We start from the raw sequence: 21104 nt of genomic DNA, 5'->3' as shown, positions 1-21104 counted from the left end.
CATACAAGTTTCACACAAGACAGATACAAACTTTATAAGATTTATATATATCTTTTCCATATGGGAATAGGGAGGGGGACGGCAGACAGTAAAAGGCCTGAGGGCAGATTCGAACCCAGGTCTCTGCAGTAGCCTTACAGCATATGGATTAACCTGGTGAACCATACTGGCACCAAAGTGTGGCACATTTTTGATACATTTTTCTCTTTAAATTTCAAAACCTGTATTTAAATGGGTGTACAAAATAGAGCAATGCAGCAAAAAAGTATTTGTCTTATTTGTTTGTTTTTTGTTTTTTAAAAAAATTGGGGATAAAAGAAGGGAAGGCAGATCCTTTGTGTAAAAATCTCACGACTTTTAACTTTGTGAATGTTAGTACAGTACAAAGAACAACCGCTACCTTTGGCACAATGCTACTCACCCGTAAAATTCTGCTTTGTTCAAACGGAAATGCACCTTAATATTTCTCATTGTGGGGTCAGATTCATAGCAGTGCTCCTCTGTGATCATCCCGAGCCAAAGCTTCTCAATGGTTATTTGAAAGCATGTTTTTGTATAATTCAGAATATTACCCACTGAAACTGAGAGGCTTTTCTGCCTGACCTAGAATTGCTATTTAAGCAGTTTTCATCCACACTGATTTCAGTTTTCAAAACTGTCCTTCCTTGCATTTCTTTCTTTTTATTTTTTTTAAACCGGAGTGGATCCTTAAATCTGCACTTTGAAATGGGGCTAGCGTCTGAACTGTGAACATAAGGGAGAGTTGGGGGATATTTAACTGCAGACTTGGCCAAAATATGTTCAAGAAAAACCTTGGATCTTATCCCTCAAAACCTCCTGAACCTCAGTTTGGACTCTATCCAGCCTTGTATTGATTGCGACACAGAAAAAGCAAGCCTACTTTTTAGGCTAGAGATATAATTAGGATAGTACTCATCATAAACAGATGCAAAGCTAACAACATCTTGAATTTTCATGCTTATTATCTTCTTTTTTTTTTAAATTATAGGAAGCATCTGAGTTGTTTTTAGCTTTTGTTGTCGCTGTGATTTAAAGTAGCAGACTCTCACAACCTCAGCACTTACCTCTGTGAGTCACTTCCAGACTTCCAATCTGGTAAACTGTATTATTCAAGACAGTGCGTACTCTGTATATCAGTCTCAGGTTGTTCAGAAAATGGTGCGGCATTGATTTTTAGCTGTGACAAAGAGAGGTGAAAGGCAGCAGCTTGATCAAGGCAAGCATTCAGCAAATCAAATAAGTTTGATGGGTGTTCTTTGACATTCATTGTTTTTCTGCTTTGTTTGCATCTCCATCGGATGCTGGAAAATAATTTGCATGGCCCTGGCAATCTGCAAGACAGACTTCATATTGCAACAATTTATTTATTTATTTTTTGCACACATCGTGGTTCATGGAATTTTAATGGTTTAATGGTACCATCAAAGTGTTTGTGCTACATAACTTTTTAAATAGGTGATTAAAATGTAAAGTGTAATTCTTCTTTTTTGGTAGTTTTCCCTGAATGGGCTGACCGATGTTTTATTTCCCCTCCTGTTAATCCTTCCATCATTCCTGTGTGTTCACATTATTTCTAGTTCTTGTGTTTGCTTCTTTTTTCCTTGCTGTACCTTATTTTCCCTGCTACCTTCTTATCCCTTTTGACTCCAACCTTTTATTTAACCTTTTATCAAAATCCACTCCTGACATACAAATTTTTATCCTCTCTCTGCAGAATGGAGGCAGTGGGCTACCAGCGAGTGCTACAAGTAGACTTGGAGGTAAATGGGCTGATGGTAACCCAGGGGAGCAGGGAGGTGGCATGGCAGGTCGAGTATCCGCTCACGCGCACCCTGACCAGTGAAGTGCAGACTGTCATCCGTCTGGCACCGCAGGACCTGGGTGGCATCGTGCCACTGGCCATGGTGAGGAGTGACTGGTTGGAAATTGGAAGCATGTGTGCGTAAGGGAATATGTGTCTAAGTTCAGCGTTAAGCTAACTTAAAATAACCCATCAACACTACATGTATTTGTTTTTTGAGTGTGTTATCACAGATAGTTAGAGCCACAGTAAGTTTGCAAAGTTGTTACTTCCAATGTTACAAACTGTTTTACTACTTTGTGTCTGATACTTTACCCCAAACCAGTCGTCAGCAACCTTCAACATCAAAAGAGCGATTTGAGTTACTCCTACCAAACAACGAGAGAAAAAAAGCAGCAGACACGGGTCATTTGGGGTTGACAGAGGACAGATGAAACTGACTGATGAAATTAGGAAAGGATAAATAATGCATATATTATATGTATATGTATAAGGGTTGTGGCATCCTGGTGATGCTTTTTATACTAGTCGTCCGTGTATTCAACTTCCAGTGCAGAAGTCTACATGAGACTAAAATGCCTCAAAAAAAGCACATCAACAGATTCGGTCAGACCAACTTTAGCTCTTGGACACTGACATACTGAGAAGAAAACAAAAGATTTATCGAGACACATAAGATAAACCGAATCTGGGGCAGACCTTACCTGGTAGAAACAGAACACACTTTGGCATGTGAAGAGCTCAAACAAGGGTAGCAGGCGATATATAATCCTACACAATGGTGGAAACTTGAGCTAAATGTGACCCATGCAGCAGGACAGTTGTCTTAAGCAGATGAGACCGCATTTAAAAAAAAATGCATCAATGAAGTGCTTGTTGAAACAAGGTGACCTATATCCAACAAAGCCTGTTTTGCAATTGCAGAAGACAAGACTAAAACATAACTAAGAAGGATGATCAAGAAGGTCTTGAGTTAGAATCCAGGGTGGGGTACTCCTAGGTTTACTGCTGAATCTAAATTGTGAGTGTGAAAGGTTACCTGTCTCAGTGTGTTAGTCCTGTGACAGACTGGTGGAGTGCCTGTGAAATCAGGGATAGGTTCCCCCTACTTCTACCCCACAGCCTGACATTGGTTAAGTGGTAGTCTGAAAGCAAAAGCAAGAGATTATATTAGATGTCTAGTAGCTTTTGAACTTATTTCCACCCAAAAAGTAATATTATATTAATAACATAACTCTCTATAATGTAGTGGTTTATGCATTCAACTATCAACATCACCAGTTTCATCCTGAAAGGAGAAACAGTCCCTTTGGGGTTGTATCAGGAAGGGCATCTGGTGTAAAACTCTGCCAAATCAATGCGGAGCTACCCGCTGTGGCAACCCTGAATGGGAGCAGGGAGCAGCTCAAAGTAGCTATTAATAAGATAAACTTTCAACTTGGTGGCCATTGCATTGAGGCTGGTGTTAATTCAGGCAGGCCAGAATATCAGCTGTTGGCTCAGCTGATTCCTTTCTACAAATCTAACTGGCAAATCTCATATAGCCAGTGCTTTTTTAGTTTATAGTTACTGCTGCCCTTTTACAAGCCGCTTTCCACTGACGTCTCCTCTGTTCTGCACAGGAGTGTTGCTCTTCTGGTTTTCCATATAACAGAACAGAACCATGTCAACAAATTAAACTAATTTTGAGTTTGACATCATAAAACCCAACACAATGCAAAATGTCTCGGCATCTTAATAATGCTGAGATGTGGATGCACTGGAAAGTTAAAGAGCAAAAAGAGGGCTGTAATGAAGAAAACCTCACAAACGCCATTAGATTTGTGAGATCAACTTAAAGCTAAACATAGTACAAGATGAACACCCACATTCAATCATGTCTTGTAAGAAGATAGTTTTGGCAGTTACTTGGCAACTGCTTCTTTTACTTGTTTACTATGACATTCAAGGTCCAGTGAAAATACTTTAAAAAACATGTTTCTTTTTAAAGAGATTACAGCTCTCCCACACTAAAAACATTTTTATATGATTCCCAAGATGCATTGAGTTTTTCCTTTCCAGTCACCTTTCTCACTCACTATGTATTAATAGACCTCTCTGCATTGAATCATATCTGTTATTAACCTCTGTCTCTCTTCCGCAGCATGTCTTTTATCCTGTCTTCCTTCTCTCACCCCAACCGGTTGCAGCAGATGGCCGCCCCTCCCTGAGCCTGGTTCTGCCGGAGGTTTCTTCCTGTTAAAAGGGAGTTTTTCCTTCCCACTGTCGCCAAAGTGCTTGCTCATAGGGGGTCATATGATTGTTGGGTTTTTCTCTGTATCTATGAAGCGCCTTGAGGCGACTTTTGTTGTGATTTGGCGCTATATAAATAAAATTGAATTGAATTGAATTGAATTGAATTGAATTGAATAATGTATAAATGATAAAAGGGATAAAAGCAGCATGTCCTGTTCAGTGAACAACAATATTGTCTAATTAGGAGCCACTCTGTATTTCATTTATTTTCATTTTACATTTTTAGTCTTAAAGTTTCTTAGCAAGGCCATTGTGCATTTTTTGATTCTGACTTTTAAAAAAAAGTATTTAGCCTCTTTATAAAGAATAATAATTTGCCATATGAAAGTGTGGCAAAGCAATCATCATTTATTAGTCCTGAAAAAAAAAAAAACAGACCCAATTATTATTTTTAAAACAAAGCTTGGACTAACTTCTAATCGTCATGAAGCTTTTAAACGCCGCTCTCAATTTGCAGAATGAGAAGTTAAATTGAGTTGGATTTTAACAATCCAAATGTGGATGAATTGGCAAGTGGCTTATGATTGCTAACTGTATTATGATAATGACTGTGTAAACATAATGAATTGTTCTTAATTGTTTTTGAGGAAAATCGCTCTGTATGCTGAAGAGAGATTAGGGCAGTTTTAATTTTTGTCATTGATTATGTCCATGTACAAATCAAATGCTTTCAAGCACTTCATAAAGTTTTATCATACTCACTTTGTGAGGCAGCGGTGCACTGCTGATTTATGGTTTGTGGCAAGTAGAGTAGTTTTAAGGCTTTGGCTACATTTCTCCACTTTTAGTGGCTTAATAAAAGAGAATGCACACTCCAATTATATTGTATTAAATAATAGTAATACTAAAAAGTTTAATGGACAACTAATTGAAAGAGATATGGAAAAAATGCAAAGATGTATCGTAATAAAGATTTCAGAAAGTACTGACAGCGTGCAAACTTTGATTTAAGAAGAAAATGTGTCTTATTAAAGATTCAATAATTTGTCAATAGGTCTAATTAGTTAGCTGTTATTAAATTAATAGTAGTAGTAGTAATAAACATTTTCTGTTCAAGTCTTATTTAAACATTATTTAAATGCCAATTAGTGTTAAAGTAAGCATGGGTGGCACAGGGGCAACAGCAGGAATCTCGGGAATGCAGGCAACGGAAACGGGAAGGAAAAAAATGATCTGTCAAAAAAAAGAAATAGATATATACAGAGGGCTGGCTGGGAAATGAGACAAAGGCATGCTCAGGTGAGGCGGGAATATAATCAAGAAAGTGAGGAGAAGAAACAAAGGCAGGAAGCCACAGGAAAATAACCTTCAAAGTAAAATAGGAAGTTACTCTAAGACAGATAACACATTGGCAAAAAAAAAAGATAGAAACCGGTTAACAGAGAAGGCGAGAGGAAATGGGAAACTCAAGGAGTAAAGCAAAACCAATATGTGTGACAAAAAACAGAAACAATAACATTAACAGTATGCCTCTGTAATCCCCCCCCCCCCCCCCCCCCCCCAAAAAAAATAAATAAATAAATAAATAAAATACAAAAAAATGCAAAAAAAAATATGAGATCAAGAATAAAATTCTTCTTAGTTTTTGTTTTACATATGACAGCTAAGAAGCATGAACAGCCAGCATCGGGGGTGGTACCTAAATACACCAAGGCTGAAGACCTAAAATGAACTAAGAGCCCACGCAACAAGAAAATGAATTTTTATGAAGAACTTTTGGATAACGTAAAAGTGCACTGCAATAATGAAGGTAAATCTTAGAACAACAGTACTTTGCTATCTTTACTAGTGCTGTAGGTTAGTTAAAAATTGTGATTGTGTTTCTGGCCACACCGACACAGTGTTCACACACTACCTGCACCACTGGCAAGTTGGCCCACTTTACAAAAAGTCAAACTGAAGGATCAACTACGTTACAAGGGCACATAATGGTACTTCAACAGAGTGATCTAAAAACAGCAGCCCCATTTAAAATATTTAAGCAATACAAGAGAAGAACATGTGAATTACTCTTAGCCGGTTCTCAAAACGTTTTGCTCACTCCTCATATGTAGGACACTGTCTTGGTGCAGTCTTCAAGACGTTAGTTGTCTCTCTGACTTCTGAAAACAAATTCTGCTCTCTAAAGGGCACCCATGCTTTGACAGCACATATTGCTTGTTAAGTGCCAGCTAATAAATTAAAGGTAGACGAGTCATTGTCTGAGCAAACTGCGCCTTAGATGGCCATGTCCAGGGTATACCCCGCCTCTCGGAGCAATAACAGCTGGGATAGGCTCCAGCCTCCTCCAAAACACTGAACCCGATAGGATGTGTAAAAAATAGATGCACGGATGGATGGGTGGATATATGACATCAGCCATCACCTTTGCGGCAGTATGTGTAGGTAGACACCAATCATTCCTGGCACTTAGCAGTACTTGTCTGGGTACAGAATGCCAGACACCCCTGTTCAAGAGAACTCTCATCTCTCCGTGAGTGCTTCTGGCCTTAACTCCCACAGAGAAGCACACGCATGCTCACACTTACCCAGTACCTCCTGGCTGCCAAACATGAAGTGCAGAACTTGTTTGTTTGTTTTTTCCTTCCTTTTTTTTTTGTTGTTATTACAGGGGTTTTTTGAACAGCTGAAAAATGCCTAGAATTGCTTTTTAAATTTGTCATTTGTGTGTATGCACAAAAAGTTCAAGAAGAAACGAGTACGAACGAGTGGATAAGAAGGCGCATGTTTAAACAGAAGATGGGTGAGATCAGTTTACGCATACCCTGACATTTTTAATTTTCTTTCATTTTTACTGAATTCTGTGAATTCTACAGGTATAAGCTTTCTGCAGTCAGTGTTTAAGAGAGCGAGAGAGATCAGTATTGGATATTCATCCCGCAGCAATGGTCAAAGCTCATAATTTCAGAGGAGATGCATTTTCCAGGAAAATTGAACAGAGCAATTTGTAGTTCAACCGATGACTCGCAATTTTGTGCCTTTTATGGCAGGACAGGATATTATAGAATGCTAGATGAATACTGAAGACAATGAGGAGCTTGTGTGAGTGCGCTAAGCAAGTAATTTAGCATTCAAAGCGTGTGTTTTTTTTCTGGAAATGAAAGGAGAATTCTGACGTGAAGATGAAATAATAGACTTGTAGATATATGTAATCTATTGCTACCCTTAAGAAAGACAAAATCATAGAGAGATTGCATTGCTAATATTAAGTGGCAGTTATTATTGGAAAATTTGTGAGTTTAGTACTACTGAAAACTGCTTTCACGAGAGTGCAGTTTTTAGGAGTTAATACTAGATTGTATGGCTTGTTTAGATGAGCAGTTTTGTCTCCATTTAGAAACCCTCAGTGGCTCTTGTCTTCAGTTTGTAACACACTCCTGTTTGAAATCTCATAAATCAATACATTTAATAGAGGACAAGCGCAGAGGAAGTTGTCTGCACTTAAGACACTGCTATTTTCCTCTTACTGTGTGAGAATTCTCGTGCATTACTGAAATACTGAACTGAACTCTGGACCTGTGAATGCCAGCTCGACGTCACCAAGACAAATGGCGCTACATTGTTTGTGTTAAGTGATATTGGCTACTCTGATTTTAACGGGACAATCAAAGAAAACTGCAGGACTGAACACAATCTGGCCCGGGAACAGACACGAAAAGAGAGACGATGGTGGTGTTTCATTAATAAGCTTGAAAGACGGTACATGCAGAGAACATGCCAGCTGAGTGTGCACTACTTTTACTGCATCCTCCCATGAATTTTTGATCCCTCTCTTGCTGCTCCCTGCCTCTCTGTTCTCTCATTAGAAGAGACAGCCAGTTGGCCCCCATAGCTCTTTACAGTACATCCCAAATGTAATCATTAGCATTTTATTCATAGCTTCTGAAACTCACTCTATTTCAAACTCAATAACATTCGCTTTGTGCTTACAGTCCCATAACATTATAATCAGCACCATTACCAGGAAGCTCTGCATTAACTGTATTTGTGGCCGTGGTTAAGCACCTTTGTCTAGAATTATAATCACCAGGGCAAATTCAGATTTATTCATTTTGGCTCCATTCAGTGGTTTAAAGTGACTTTTTTTTTTAAAGAGGGTTTTCCTTTTTTTTAAATGATTTATAGTCCCACGCTTAAGCAGTGTGTAAAGTTACAAAGCCCAAAGTCAGCACCAGAGAGAGTATTTCTCTGCTACAGAACTGAGAAACTTTCTTTGTAGTCAAGGCTTCTCATCTGTTAGCCTACCTGTCTTTGTCACTATGTAGGAAAAACAAATAAAAAATGTAAAATACCCGCATAGCGGCTACTTTGGCACACTCTCAAGGAACGATGCAGTCTGTCATTATTTACTTTGAACAGCCGCTTCTGCTTTCAGAAAGTCTCATCTGCGATCAAAGCACAGCAAATGTTCTTTTGTTCACTTCAATAGTGAACACAAGAGTCTTCATCCTGTCCAAGCTCTTGAAGAATGCAAGTTAACCAGCAGCTCGGAGAGTGCTCTTCCCATACTCACAGAAAACTCATTACTTTTGCAGACCAGGTGAGCAATCAGGGTATAGTCTTTTTTTTTAAGGGCGGAGGGTTAACAGGGGCTGGACGTACCCCCAACTTAAAATGATTTTTCATTAACAGATAATGATACTCTGAGCCAGCAAGACACCTCCCTCAGCGAGGGGTGCCTAGTCCTAGAACAAATTCCGTGTCAATACATGAAACAGTTTCTGAGAAATTTAACTTTCGGTTTGTCAGATTGGTCAGAATTCGTAGTGGTGTTTTAAAAAAATCTGAAATTCCTCAGATAACATTGGTGAAGCTTGGCGGGAAGTTTATCTGTGCCAATAATGGTGAAGATTGAAAGAAAAAAAGAAAGTGTTTTCGATAAATCAATTAAGTTGCCATGACTAGCTGCCATCTATCAGCCTTCAGGCTCCTGCGAGTATTACAAGTCAAGAAAATAATTTTTTTGGTTAAAGCAAATACTGTAATTCAGCAGCTGAAATACTACTTGGGTGACTGGTGAATGCATCGAAGTTTATAGTGCTTTTGAATAACAGGGTCCTGAATCCATATACAGTAGAACCCCGACTTACGAATACCCCGTTAAACGAAAAATTCAAGTTAGGAAGGCACTGAACTTGAATATTTCTGCCCGTGTTACGAAATCCGCTGGCTCTGATTGGCTGAGCCCAGAATGCCTACAATGCCCACAATGCCTTCCGAATCATGTGACAACCCCTTGGCTTTCGTACTTGCGCTTCGCTGTTCCACTTGAACGACGTATTGTTGTTGCTGTTAGCAATTAGCCTATCGTTCAATCAAAAGGCGCGATGGCTGCTTTGACTTACGAAAATTTTCGACTTACGAAAGACCCTCGGGAATTAATTAATTTCGTAAGTCGGGATTCCACTGTACCCAGTTTGGTTTTCTCATTTCCTGTCCTTGCAATTTTAAGTTGGCAATCAACTTTGATGGACGAATGCTTTCGAAAATCAAAAGAACAAAAGAAGAAGAGAAAGCAGAAACCCTGTGTGTTCCTATGCTGCTTGGCTGCTTAAACCAAGTCCAAAATAAAAGGTCGCATATCTATAATTTATACAAAGTGCTATCAATCGGGAAGCAGTGAGGCTATCCATTGGCATGCTGAGTGCCCTCAGGGCAACATTAGCCATCTGCATGCAACTATAATGCCCCTTATAGCTTAATTAAGTCCTCTTGTGTATATATGGGTCTCTAATTTTCTGCCTTATCTTTATGCTGTGCTTTTTGAATAAATGAATTCTCTTTATCACCTTCGCTCTGGGAAAAATGTTCCTTATGCATCAGGCTTGTTTGTCATTGTTGATCCTGATCATCCTACAGCAAGCAGGAGAGGGAGATGAGACAGCAGACAGTCAGGGAGATCAAAATGAGCAAACTCTATTCAAATAACAATGTTTCTGTTATTTATTTAGTTGTTTAGGACTTTAATTTCTTTGCTTCTTCTTTTTTCCTTCCTTCCCTCCTTCTGTGTTATGCACATGCCTGCATTAGAGGCCAGCTGACACCAAAGCTGAGGCTCTAAGGAAACACTTTATAAAGATCCTGCGGGGGGGAAAAAAACAAAAACTGAGTAATGTCATACCAGTTTCGAAATCCTGCGAACGTCTTTTCTGTATAGCAATTTCTGCATGTGCATGCTTCACTGAATCACTGAATCTATATCCTATGCAAGAACGAAATGAAGGGTGGCTCAAAACCTTTGCACAGTAGTGTAAAATAGCAGTGTGTCAGCAAGTACCTTCATATTATTGACACGCAACTTCTAAATCTAAAGAATGTGAATGATCACATTGGTTGGACTCAAAAACTTTTTTTTCAGGGTGGGTTGTGTAACAGTGAGCATGAAGCAGAGCGGCAGAGAATGAGGATGACATGTGTGCATATCCTCTGTACTCACACACAAACTATTTCACTTCTGCCGCCCAGCATGTCTCTCTTGCCTCTCTCAGGGCCCAAGATATGTATGTCAGTCAGGCTTTACTTTGAAGTTAAGCCTGTCCGTTCTGTCATTTGTTGTGGTTTGTTTACTTTTTTGCTGGCTTGCCTTCCTTACCCTTTCCCTCATTCTGTCAGGCTGGGTTGAGGGTCTTTTATTTGGCCAGCATGGGCCATGGTCCAGTATAGTGCTCTCTGGTTTATTCTAATCAAATGGCCTCAGCCAGAGACAGGAGAAAGGTCCTCAGAATATGGACAGGCTTTATCAGCGACAGCCAATTTATCACTGCTGACTTTGGCATTTCCCCTCCTTATGTTAAAGTGAGGAAGTATGAGGCAGGAAAAAACAACAGACGCTTAATATTTAATCTTACTAAAAGTATTTAGAGCTCACAGTACACAATAACAAACCCAACCCATTGCCAGGACAAGAAGTTATAAATCAATATCTAATTAATGAGGAGAGTATAAATCACTGTAGGCCCCAATTTAATAATCAATAGTGGTATTTCTTACTCATGGTCAATGCAGAATGGCCCCAAACTGCCTTCAACTCTTTATTTGCTAATACTGCAATTATAGCTGCTATGCCAATTGAGGTAAATCAGCGGAGACGCAGAAGCTGATTATTCAGCTTATTTCATCCTCACAAAAAACTCCAGATTCAATTGACTTTCAGTGTGTTTTCATCAAATACCTAGCTAACTAGAAAAATGTAGGATTTCTGCATACTCCGCTGTAAGTACTATGGAGTATTTTTGTTCACTCCCTAAAATGAAAACTCCAAACCCTGACGATTTGCTAAGTTTCAGCAGCTACACGTAAAATGACTGTCATCTTCCTAACTTTGGGAACAAAATAGTAATTTCCCTCTTTTGCTCGCTCCATCACATCACTCATCACTTCAGTTATCAGCACCTTGCTCCGGTTTTTCTCCGACTATAGCATTGTAGTGCAGAACACCTTGCTGCTGTGCCTTTTTTCCCAAGTCATAACCGTAAAAGGATTACATTGTATGAACACCGCTCTCTCCTTCTGTTGTATCACCATTTCTAACAAAAAAATAGTGGGAAAAAAGAAATTAAATCCTTAGAGGCATTGATTCCCCTGCCTTTGCTTTCATTTTATCTCCTACTATACACTTTAAGATGTTCCAAAGTTTTTGAGTGGCAGGGGGAGACTATATAGGTGCTAGAGGGAATAGACTTTTTGATTGATAATTGATATGAACTGAATGGATGGAGTGCTGCAGTGGCAATATAAACCTACTGTACTGTTGGCCAACACAGAACAGGACATGTGAGCTTCCTGCCAATCTCAGCTGCTTAGAAAACAGTTGAGCTGTGGTTTTCTGTGGGTCAGAAGCATCTGTTCAGTGACTGAATAATAAACAGCTAGCCATGGTTAAAAGGTGTTCTGGGCCACATCTAAGACCAGCATATCTTAGATGTGTCCCTACCCTGCTCGTTTAAACCCTTTGAATAAGTCTATATGGATTAGTAGTCACTTATCATTATGCTGTAATTTCTTTTAACTCCATCTTTAGACCTCTTGTGCTTATAAGGTGTATCGTAGCAAGAGACTACACACAAAATCACAATTTTATGATTTTATTAGCAGTAGTTTTTGTATATTGTTTTTTTTTTCATAATAATAGTATTTTACTATTAATACTACCCTATTTCCTAGTGTTTGCTCTAGCATCCAAATACTGTTACTGACAGTGAACAAGTTTGCAAAAAAATGTGAGGAAAATAATACGTTATAGGGGTATAAACATTAGTCATTATTCACACAAGCCTGCCATACAGAAGAGGGACTCCACTGCAGAGACTGGGAGGTTATCCAAAAGTGCAGGAACTTTAGGGGTTTGTTGTGCGTAGTCATTATGTGTAAAAAGAGCCATCAGTTCCTAATTTTTCATTGGACTTGTCTGATCTGCGCAGGTCTTGAAACCAAAGTGGCAGAATAATAATGCCCTCTTGCAATAAAGCATATATATTAAATCAAAGTTGGGTAACAACAGCAGATTTTGTCCTTGAGCGTTTACACATTTACATACAGTAACTATTCTCCAAGCAGGACTTTTGCAGTTTGTCTGCTACCTTACACATCATTCATCCGCAACCATATCAGCCCCCACACACTCTATGCTTCTACCCCCTGCTGCTCAGAAATATAATGGCCTTTTATCGATTCTCCCTTCTCTCGCCTTCTTTCTTCTCTTTTCTTGCCCTGCTCTCTGCACTGCAATGAGAGGTTGTTAAGATAAGCTGCAGCATGAGAAGGGGTGAGACATGCCTCTTTTTCTTTTTCTTTTTTTTTGAGCTGGGCAAAAAAAGTAGGGTGTCTTTGTGCTTGCAAGTGTGTGTCTAAGTTAATATGTTTGCATATCTATACTGATATGTGGGTTGCTATGCAATATATGTAGCACTTTTATGTGTTTAGCTGTTTATGTGTATGTGTGCGCATTAGTCTATAATATAGTCATTTTCAGTCATAAATGCTGGTGTGTACAAGTATGCCTCATCAATGAGGAATACACACCAGACCCTCTCATCCACAGGGGGGATATTGAACAGCCAGGCGGTGGCTGATGAGACGTAGGTGGGTTTTACAGACGCTGCCTCGTGCATCATTAATGCTCTCTTATTAAATTTCACTTTTTTTGTCATTATGTGTATTACATTTGATCTTGTTCACTACTCAGTTCAGTTGGACAGTCTCCGCAATACATGCTGAAGATCATTAAGACCTCTTTTTTATCATGCTGTTCCAGTTGTAATGGCTCATTAAGCAAAAAAAAAAAGGTACTTCCCATTACATGTAGAAGTAGTGATCACCAAGGGCCCCCTTGCCCTGGTGGGTTCCAGAGTGTGGGGGTGCCTACTGGGGTCAGCGGGGGAGCTGGCTCCAGGGAGGGGCCGCTTGCCCCTCCCTTTCTTCCCTCCCCATCCTCAGCTGCCTCCCTATTCCCGCTCTACCACACCCACCCACACACGCAGGGCTTGGGGTGCAGGTACGTCACCAGGGTGCAGGGGAGGCACTCCCCCTCTGTCCCCTTCTGGCCGCCTGTGCCTCAATTTTATTCTGCAACCTAGACATCCACATTACTCACACTCTCACATAACACATACATATAGGGCCTTGGGGGTGGGCACGTTTTACAGCATCCAGAGGATGGTCGTTGTACTCCAACCCACCTCTGGCGCTGGTGCCCTACCCTCAATTTTAAATGCATTTAGACACTGAGGGTTTTCGGGAGGAGCCGTGCTGCTCTCTGAGAGGAAGCTAGTACCATGCTCTCCTGAGTTTTAAATGCACTTTAGAACAGCACACAGCAACACTACATATGAGCGGGCGTAGGGAGGTTTGAGGTCTTCACTCACCCCGGTTCTGTTAGCCATCAGGGCTGGGGGGCTGGGAGGAGGTGCTGGCCGTCGGACTGGGGTCTGGGATGCGGGGCCCCCCTGCTACTGCAGATAAGGAGGTGGTCCGCTTGCCTCCACCCCAGAGAGAAGGGTTACATCTCCTGGGTCTAGGTGCGGCTTGCCCCTCTGAGGGCGGGGGTACCTGGACCTGGGATATAGAGTATGTTTGGGGAGTGCGACTGTCTGTGCAGTGTCTATTTGTGTCTGCCTACATGTTGGGTGAGTGCCGAGTATTTGGTTGTGTATATGGGGGTGGGAATGCACGTTTGTGTCCGCGTGTGCCTGTTCGTCTGTGTCTATATGTCAGGTTGGGTCTTAGACTCAACCTCTCTGGGTACATCTCAGGCCCTCGAAAGTACGGAGGCCTATCTCCCCTCACCACACTCCCTGCCGGTGGCTGATGCCCTCAGACGTTGGTGTGTTGGTGGTCCTTGTCGTCTGGGGCTGGGCGCTCATGTATGTACCGGCTCACTCCTGGTGGCCGATTGGCGGGGCCGGGCGCCTGCGGCCCGGCTGGGCTCCTTCCGGGGGGTGGGATGCCCTCAGGCCTCTGGCCTCTGGGCCTGAAGCTCGGTCCTCTCTGGCACAGCTGGCTGCCGGCAGAGCCCGCGGGCACGCCACTGCAACCCCCTCTGGCCTCTGCTCCGTAGCTGCGGGGTGACCTCTCGTTTGGGGCTCTACTCAGCTCTTCCCAGGAGGGTGGCACGGTTCCCCCCCCTTTGGTGGTCCTCCTCGGGTCCTTGTACTCTGGGGCCTCTGGATATCTGGGGCCTGGATCTCCTCCATACCTGCTTCATACCCTGGTGGACGGGGCTATGGCTCCCCACACTCCCTAGCAGATCATTACATGGAGAAACCTTTGGAATACAAGCATGCTGATCCACACAGGTATGCACACAGGTGTACACACGGGTGTTCACAGACGCGGACTACACCTTTCTTGGCTGCTGCCTCAAAGCACATTGTGCGCTGTCTATCTTGCGTGCTGCACAATATCGTTTATTATTTAGTATCTACTGTTATCTACTGCTAGCTAGTTTATTGTGATGGTGCTGTTTTTTTTTATTATGTTGCTCTTTGTTGTTTGCTTTCTCTTCTGTTTTTTTTTCTCCATACAGGTGATCCAGGTGTTTTGTTTGTTTTTTTTTCTTTCTTCCCCCCCTTCTCACCGTCTCTTCTCCCCTTTGGTTTTCTTTCTCTCCCTCTCTTTCTTTCATTCTTTCTCCCTGTCCTATCCCCCAGTCATGTCTGTCCCGTTTGTAGCAACCGAAAATAAAATAAATTCATAATTATAATAAAGGTCAATCAAATGGACCAATATGGCAAGGCCATGATGATCCACTTGGTAAAATAAATCCGCTTGGCATCTTTCTTGGCCTTAAGACAACAATTCTGATGGCTAAAGATCCAAACGGGACACACAAAAAAAAAAAAAAAAAAGAAGAAGTAGTGATCACACAGAGAAGACTTTTTATAGGTGCTTATTATCATCAGCACCATACAGTTAGCAGCAGATATATTCATCATTCACTGAGCAACAAGGACTAGAGTTTATATGGATGTCTCACTTGTTGAATGTTGGCTTTACTGGAATGCTGGAGATTTAAATATGCTTGAATATCATTTGAATCTGTGAGAAACGAGCCTCACTTTCAAATCCATTTCAGGAAATGAATTGTGCGCTGTATATCCCATGCTTTACCATCAATATACTATAAATGATCTGAAACTCAAACAAGGCAGACTTGCAAGTTTGTTTGTCTTTGTGAAACTTGAAACGTACAAGAGGCCTAACAATTGTGCTTGTAAAGGATAGCACTAAATTGCTCACTTGCAGGAATTTGCCCTCTGTTCATTCTAACTTTCGGGTTTGTTTCCCTTGTGGCAGGCCAAACACATCCCTTGAGAAAGATCTATCAGCCAAGCAAGAAATATTTAAACAGAATAGCATGGAATCACCACCACACATTTCACCAAGGTTAAAAAGCAGTTTCTCTGTGTGTATGTCTGCAGATACTGGGGATAGTTAATGACAAAGAAAAACAAAAAGGCAACCGTTTTAATGAACAAATAGATGCCTTTGGCATTCACAGGCTCTTAGTAGTCTTATTTAAACTGAACAGTGATGAGAATGATCTACTGTTATAGCAAATCTTCTATACGACGAACACACTGAGAGCTCAAGGATTACCAGGCATTGTCTTAATTGATCTCATTATCTTCTTCCTGCTCTTCTGTAAGGGCTGTCATTCTCAAGTGAATCTAGCTATAGCTTTGGAATGACTGCAATTTGGTGTGAAGCATTATTGTCATTGTTTTGTATTTTTTCTTTTAATTAAGATTGGTTCTGGGGAATAATGGTGAATAGCTGGGAAGACTCGAATAACTGTCATACTGTGACCTCACTGCAATGTAAACCAGTAGAGGGAACAATATTAGGCATCTGTTTACTGATCTGAAGAATTACCACTGTATATGTGATGTAAAGCCCTACGTGGTTCAAGAGGGGGCTGTTCAAAATCGATTTAAACTAATAAGTGATGTCTCTTGGGGCGGTATCGGCTGGGCTAAAGAGTAGACATTCAAATTAAAAAAAATCAAGGGGAGAATTAGAAGTGAGCTTACAACATTTCTGTAGCCCAGAGCTGTGTTAGCTGCTTCTAATCTTCGATTGAACCATCACACCCATCATTGAATATTGTATTGTGGGGATGTAGGTATCAGACTTTAAGAAGGTAGGAAAAAAATGCACGGAATAAAGATTTATATATATTTTCTTACATAGAAATGTTGCATTTTTGATCGTTCAGAGATTTGAGAATCTTGTAATCATTCGAGTTATTTCAGGATTGTTAAATGTGAAGACTTGCTGCTTCATACATTCTATGCAATGTAAACAAAATGAAAAAAGCATGCTTATTGACTGATGCAAAAGTCCATTTAAAAAATTGTTACTATTTGCTGTCAAAGATCTTTAAGTGAACAGTCACAAAGCCTCACTTGTGCTTTGCAGGATCTCTGTAGCAGTAAATAGCACTTCTCACAGCTGCTGCTCATCGTTACTGTATGATGGGCCACTTGAACGCGGAGGTAAAAAACCTTTGCCAATAACTACAGTCTATAGTTGCGTGAGGTTTGACCTTCGGATAATAAATGGCATTTGAAACCACGTTCACAGTATATAGAAGACACATTAGGGATATCACTATAAATATAAAACTTATATTTTTTTTCTACAATACATGTTTTTAATGTATGCAAACATACATGAAGTGTTGTTTGGTCTAGCTAGAAAACAAAAGACTGAGCACTAAAGCCTTTTGCCTAAATATTATGACCCCCAACCCCCACCCCACAGGCCAAAAGCTTGCCTATACACAGTGGGCGTTTCTAATAACCCTTGCCCTGCCACCACTGAGATTTTTGGTTGCTTTGTTTTACTTGCACTAGTGTGCAGAAAGCATTTAGGTCATTTTGAAACACACTGGTATTCCTGCTATGTATTTGTATTCTTTTTTATTTTAGCCAATTGTTATCCTGTTTATGTTTATGTATATAACTTGGAAAGCTGCCAGTAAGTAAATCGTGTTTTTCCAAGTCTACACATAAATGTCATATCAGCTTACATTTAATTTGCCTGCAGTATTTGAGTATTAGCGTTACCTTTATCGTTGATATTGTTGGAAATGTTCTGCTCTTTGATGGAGCTCACAAAAAATATTCATAGCAACAAAGATGATGGTCGAGAATAGAACCTTCTCTAAACACAAAATGATCCTGTGTATTTGTAAAATCAACAACACCAAACGTTTGGCTAATAAGGAGGATGAAGGTGTCAGTAGAAAGTAACAATCAAACGTCGTCAGATCATTGGTTTCATGCTGGTTCAGTATTCCAGCATGAAAGTGATATTATCCTAGACTCAATTATTAAATATGGATGTAACTGCTGTTGGTTTTTAGAGCCGTTTTTTGAAGTCTTGGATGCATTATTGCATTGTTTCCATTGGCATCTGTAACCAGAAGTGACAAGAGGATGGAGTGCCAGAAGTTATCAGATACAGTAATGCTATAGCAAAATTGGTTAGTAAATTGTATCCATGGACTTGAGGGGTGCATCCCATGGAGACGGAGACCTGAGGGGGTATATTATGAAGAACGTTCACTAGTGTTTCTTTGCATTAGCTAGCTAGACAAAATGTGAAACCCCAGTCAGAGGTGACGAGTATCATGATGGTGGTTATCAGCATCCTCTGTTAAACCAGACTTTCTGCATTAGGCTCGCTGCATGCTTCCATTGAGGATCACCTACTCCAATCAGAGACATCATCACACTGATGAATAATAAAGATCTATGAACATTATAAAGATATATAGTGAGCAGTAAAATGCAAAACCGGTGCTGAAAATAAGACAAAAAAGTAATGCTGCAGATGATCATTAATCTTCTGATTCCACAATCATTACAAACACGCTGAGCAGGAAGAAAAAACAAACATTATTGACTTGTGTTTATTTTACCACTCTGTGCACACTCGCTGCTGCTGGGGTTTTTTTTCCTAACAGGAAAGCTGCACAATAGAGCTCCGAAAATTATGATACATTTAAGGATTAAATGTTAGTCGGTGGAAAGGAGATGTGGAAATCCCTTTAGTTTATCAATGCAAAATTAATTTTCATGATTGAAAATTACTGGTGATAAAAAATCTACTAATCATCTTTCTAATCAGAGCTCCAACAGCTGCAGTTTATGCAGTTTATGCATCTATAACATGCATTCCAGAAAATTCCTGATCATCCAGCCCCATTTAAACCGAAATACTAAACACCATCTGCTGAGAACCAGTTTGAGTTGAGCACATACTACCATGGTGATTATCAAGGTAAAAAAAAGTGACACTTTTGTGAAAACTCTGACCTTGAGCTCAACAGTCCTGGCTAACCTAATCTCCATTCATAGTACACCTCTCTGCTGATTCGTACAAAATAAAAATGAAAAATAAAAAAAACACCAAAAGTGAAGCACAGACTTTTTGGTCCAGCTTTCATTATAATAAAGACACAGCACAAGCCTTGTTATTTGTCAGATATTATATTGTCAGATAATAATAAGGCTTGCTGGCACCAATGCACCAACACCACAAACACTATCAACACGCTGTCACCAGTTAGTTGAGGTGAAGGCTAGCAGATTTAGAGTGGCCTAATCAACACCCACCTATCCCTCAAAACAGCCACACGCCAAAAGGGCTAAAGTGAAGTAAATTAAATCCTTAGTAAAATATAAACAGATGAGTTATAAAAAACAAACAAACAAAAAAAATCATCCGTTATTGTCAAGGGGGAAATCAACTCAAGCAATGAAAATTATTTGGTGGCAGGTTGTAAAAGCATATTTTAGCTGTATTTTAACATTGGAATCTACAGTGAGCCTCGAGTGGCCTTTCAAGAACATACATGTTTTTCACACTTTCATATTGTCTTGATTTTTTTTTTTTTTACCCCTGGAGATTGCTCTTTGAATGTTATTGGTCATCTTGTAGAAAAGCTGTAGCCAAGTTTTTCATTGCTGCTTCACTTTCAGCCCATCAGCTGCTTTATCTAGTAGAAAATCAGCCAATGGATTCTTAACTAGGGGTAAAGCAGGATTGAGGCAGCAGCAAAAAAGTTTATAATAATAGTAATATTAAGAATATGTGTGTTTCTTTCTTTTTCACCTTACAGGACACTGAAATTCTCAACACGGCTGTGCTCACTGGGCGTACTGTCGCTGTTCCGCTGAAGGTCGTCACTGTAGGGACGGATGGTGCGGTCTCTGATGTTACAGAGTCAGTGGAGTGCAAGTCAATGGATGAACAGGTTATCAAGGTTCGTGCAACATGAATTCTTTTTTTTCCACTTTATCTCATCCTTAATGCTCAGCTTTCAAGTGGCATGCAGGTATGTTAACAGGAAGAATAACACTTCTGTTTGTGGGCTTCAAGAGTTTTTCGCACAGTGAAATCAAAATGAAGGTGCTCGTTTTCTTCTAGCAAAACATCAAAACATGTACCAAAATACATTAGTTTAATGGCAAGGGAAAAATAGAAAGCTGTTTGAAAAAGTCAGATTTTAAAACAGAAACCCTAGAAGGGGGGGGGTGAGTTGGTTTATCCTTTTCTCGTGCTCCAATTCACCACCATGAAGTGCAGCTTGGCAGCTTTTTTGTGTAATCTTGGTGAGAAACAGACAAAAAAAAACACTGATTACATACTCTATACTCTGCTCTTGTTATAAAGGAGGAATAATTAACAATCATCATGCTGAAAGAGAGTCTGTATCCATACCACTTATATATTACATAACACCATCAAACTGTCAAGGTGACAAACTGCTCACCATGACTGAATATAGCAAGTTTTAAATCTCTGTAAGTTGATTTTCATTGGCTTTTAGAGGGCTTACATAATTAATCTGAAACCTTACTGAATTTTTGGAAAGTGCTGCAAAGGATTTATTGTTAACATAAAATAAGGAAATAATTGTGAGCTGTTTACCGCCACAGCAGATTTATTATCCGTCTCTGCGGCATTATGTGAAAGGAGAAGCAAGAAAAATATAACTGGGGAAAAATAAGAAAAATAAAAGTGTTTATTCTTGATTGTGAGTAGGCGTGATAAAAAAAGAACAGTGCTACAAGTGTGTTGTGTTTACTATACATGCATATCAGATAGAAGAAAAGAGGGAGATCTCTCAAAGGGTTTAATTATCAACTGAAGTAGTACCACATATTGTGACGCTGACCTCAGTAGTCTACTCCCCTGCCCGCTCGTCGGGTTTGAGAACAGTAAGCAGTACCCATCTTTTCTTCATACTATTTTCAAAGGCATCTCAAGATAAAACAGCTTTATTTTTCCCCACTTCACTGTTTCTTTGAGACTTTGAAGTTAAATCCTTCTTTTCTTTATGTTATATGTAGACAAAAGGAGGACCCCAATGCAGACACAATCTAAGTTAAGCAAACAAAAGATGAGCTTTATTTCACTAAGCTGATGCTTCAAAAATAAAGTCCAAATGGTGATAAGTAATCCAGATACAATACAC

The 21104-nt window shown here is 40.0% G+C and overlaps 1 protein-coding gene across 1 annotated transcript in view; it reads left to right on the top strand.

Annotated features, from left to right (window-relative positions):
* LOC146383641 (transmembrane protein 132C) overlaps positions 1-21104 on the top strand; it is a 186481-nt gene that overhangs the window by 142448 nt on the left and 22929 nt on the right. Inside the window, exons 5-6 of the mRNA XM_084935022.1 lie at positions 1736-1925; positions 19746-19889. Of these exons, the coding sequence (XP_084791148.1) occupies positions 1736-1925; positions 19746-19889 (334 nt within the window). The remainder of the gene's footprint in view (positions 1-1735; positions 1926-19745; positions 19890-21104) is intronic.

The sequence above is a fragment of the Perissodus microlepis genome, chromosome 7, assembly GCF_051167445.1.
Source record: "Perissodus microlepis isolate ML-2025 ecotype Zambia chromosome 7, ASM5116744v1, whole genome shotgun sequence".
Taxonomy (NCBI): domain Eukaryota; kingdom Metazoa; phylum Chordata; class Actinopteri; order Cichliformes; family Cichlidae; genus Perissodus; species Perissodus microlepis.
The sequence above is the reverse complement of the archived record's forward strand: the minus strand, read 5'-3'. Positions and strand labels throughout refer to the sequence as shown.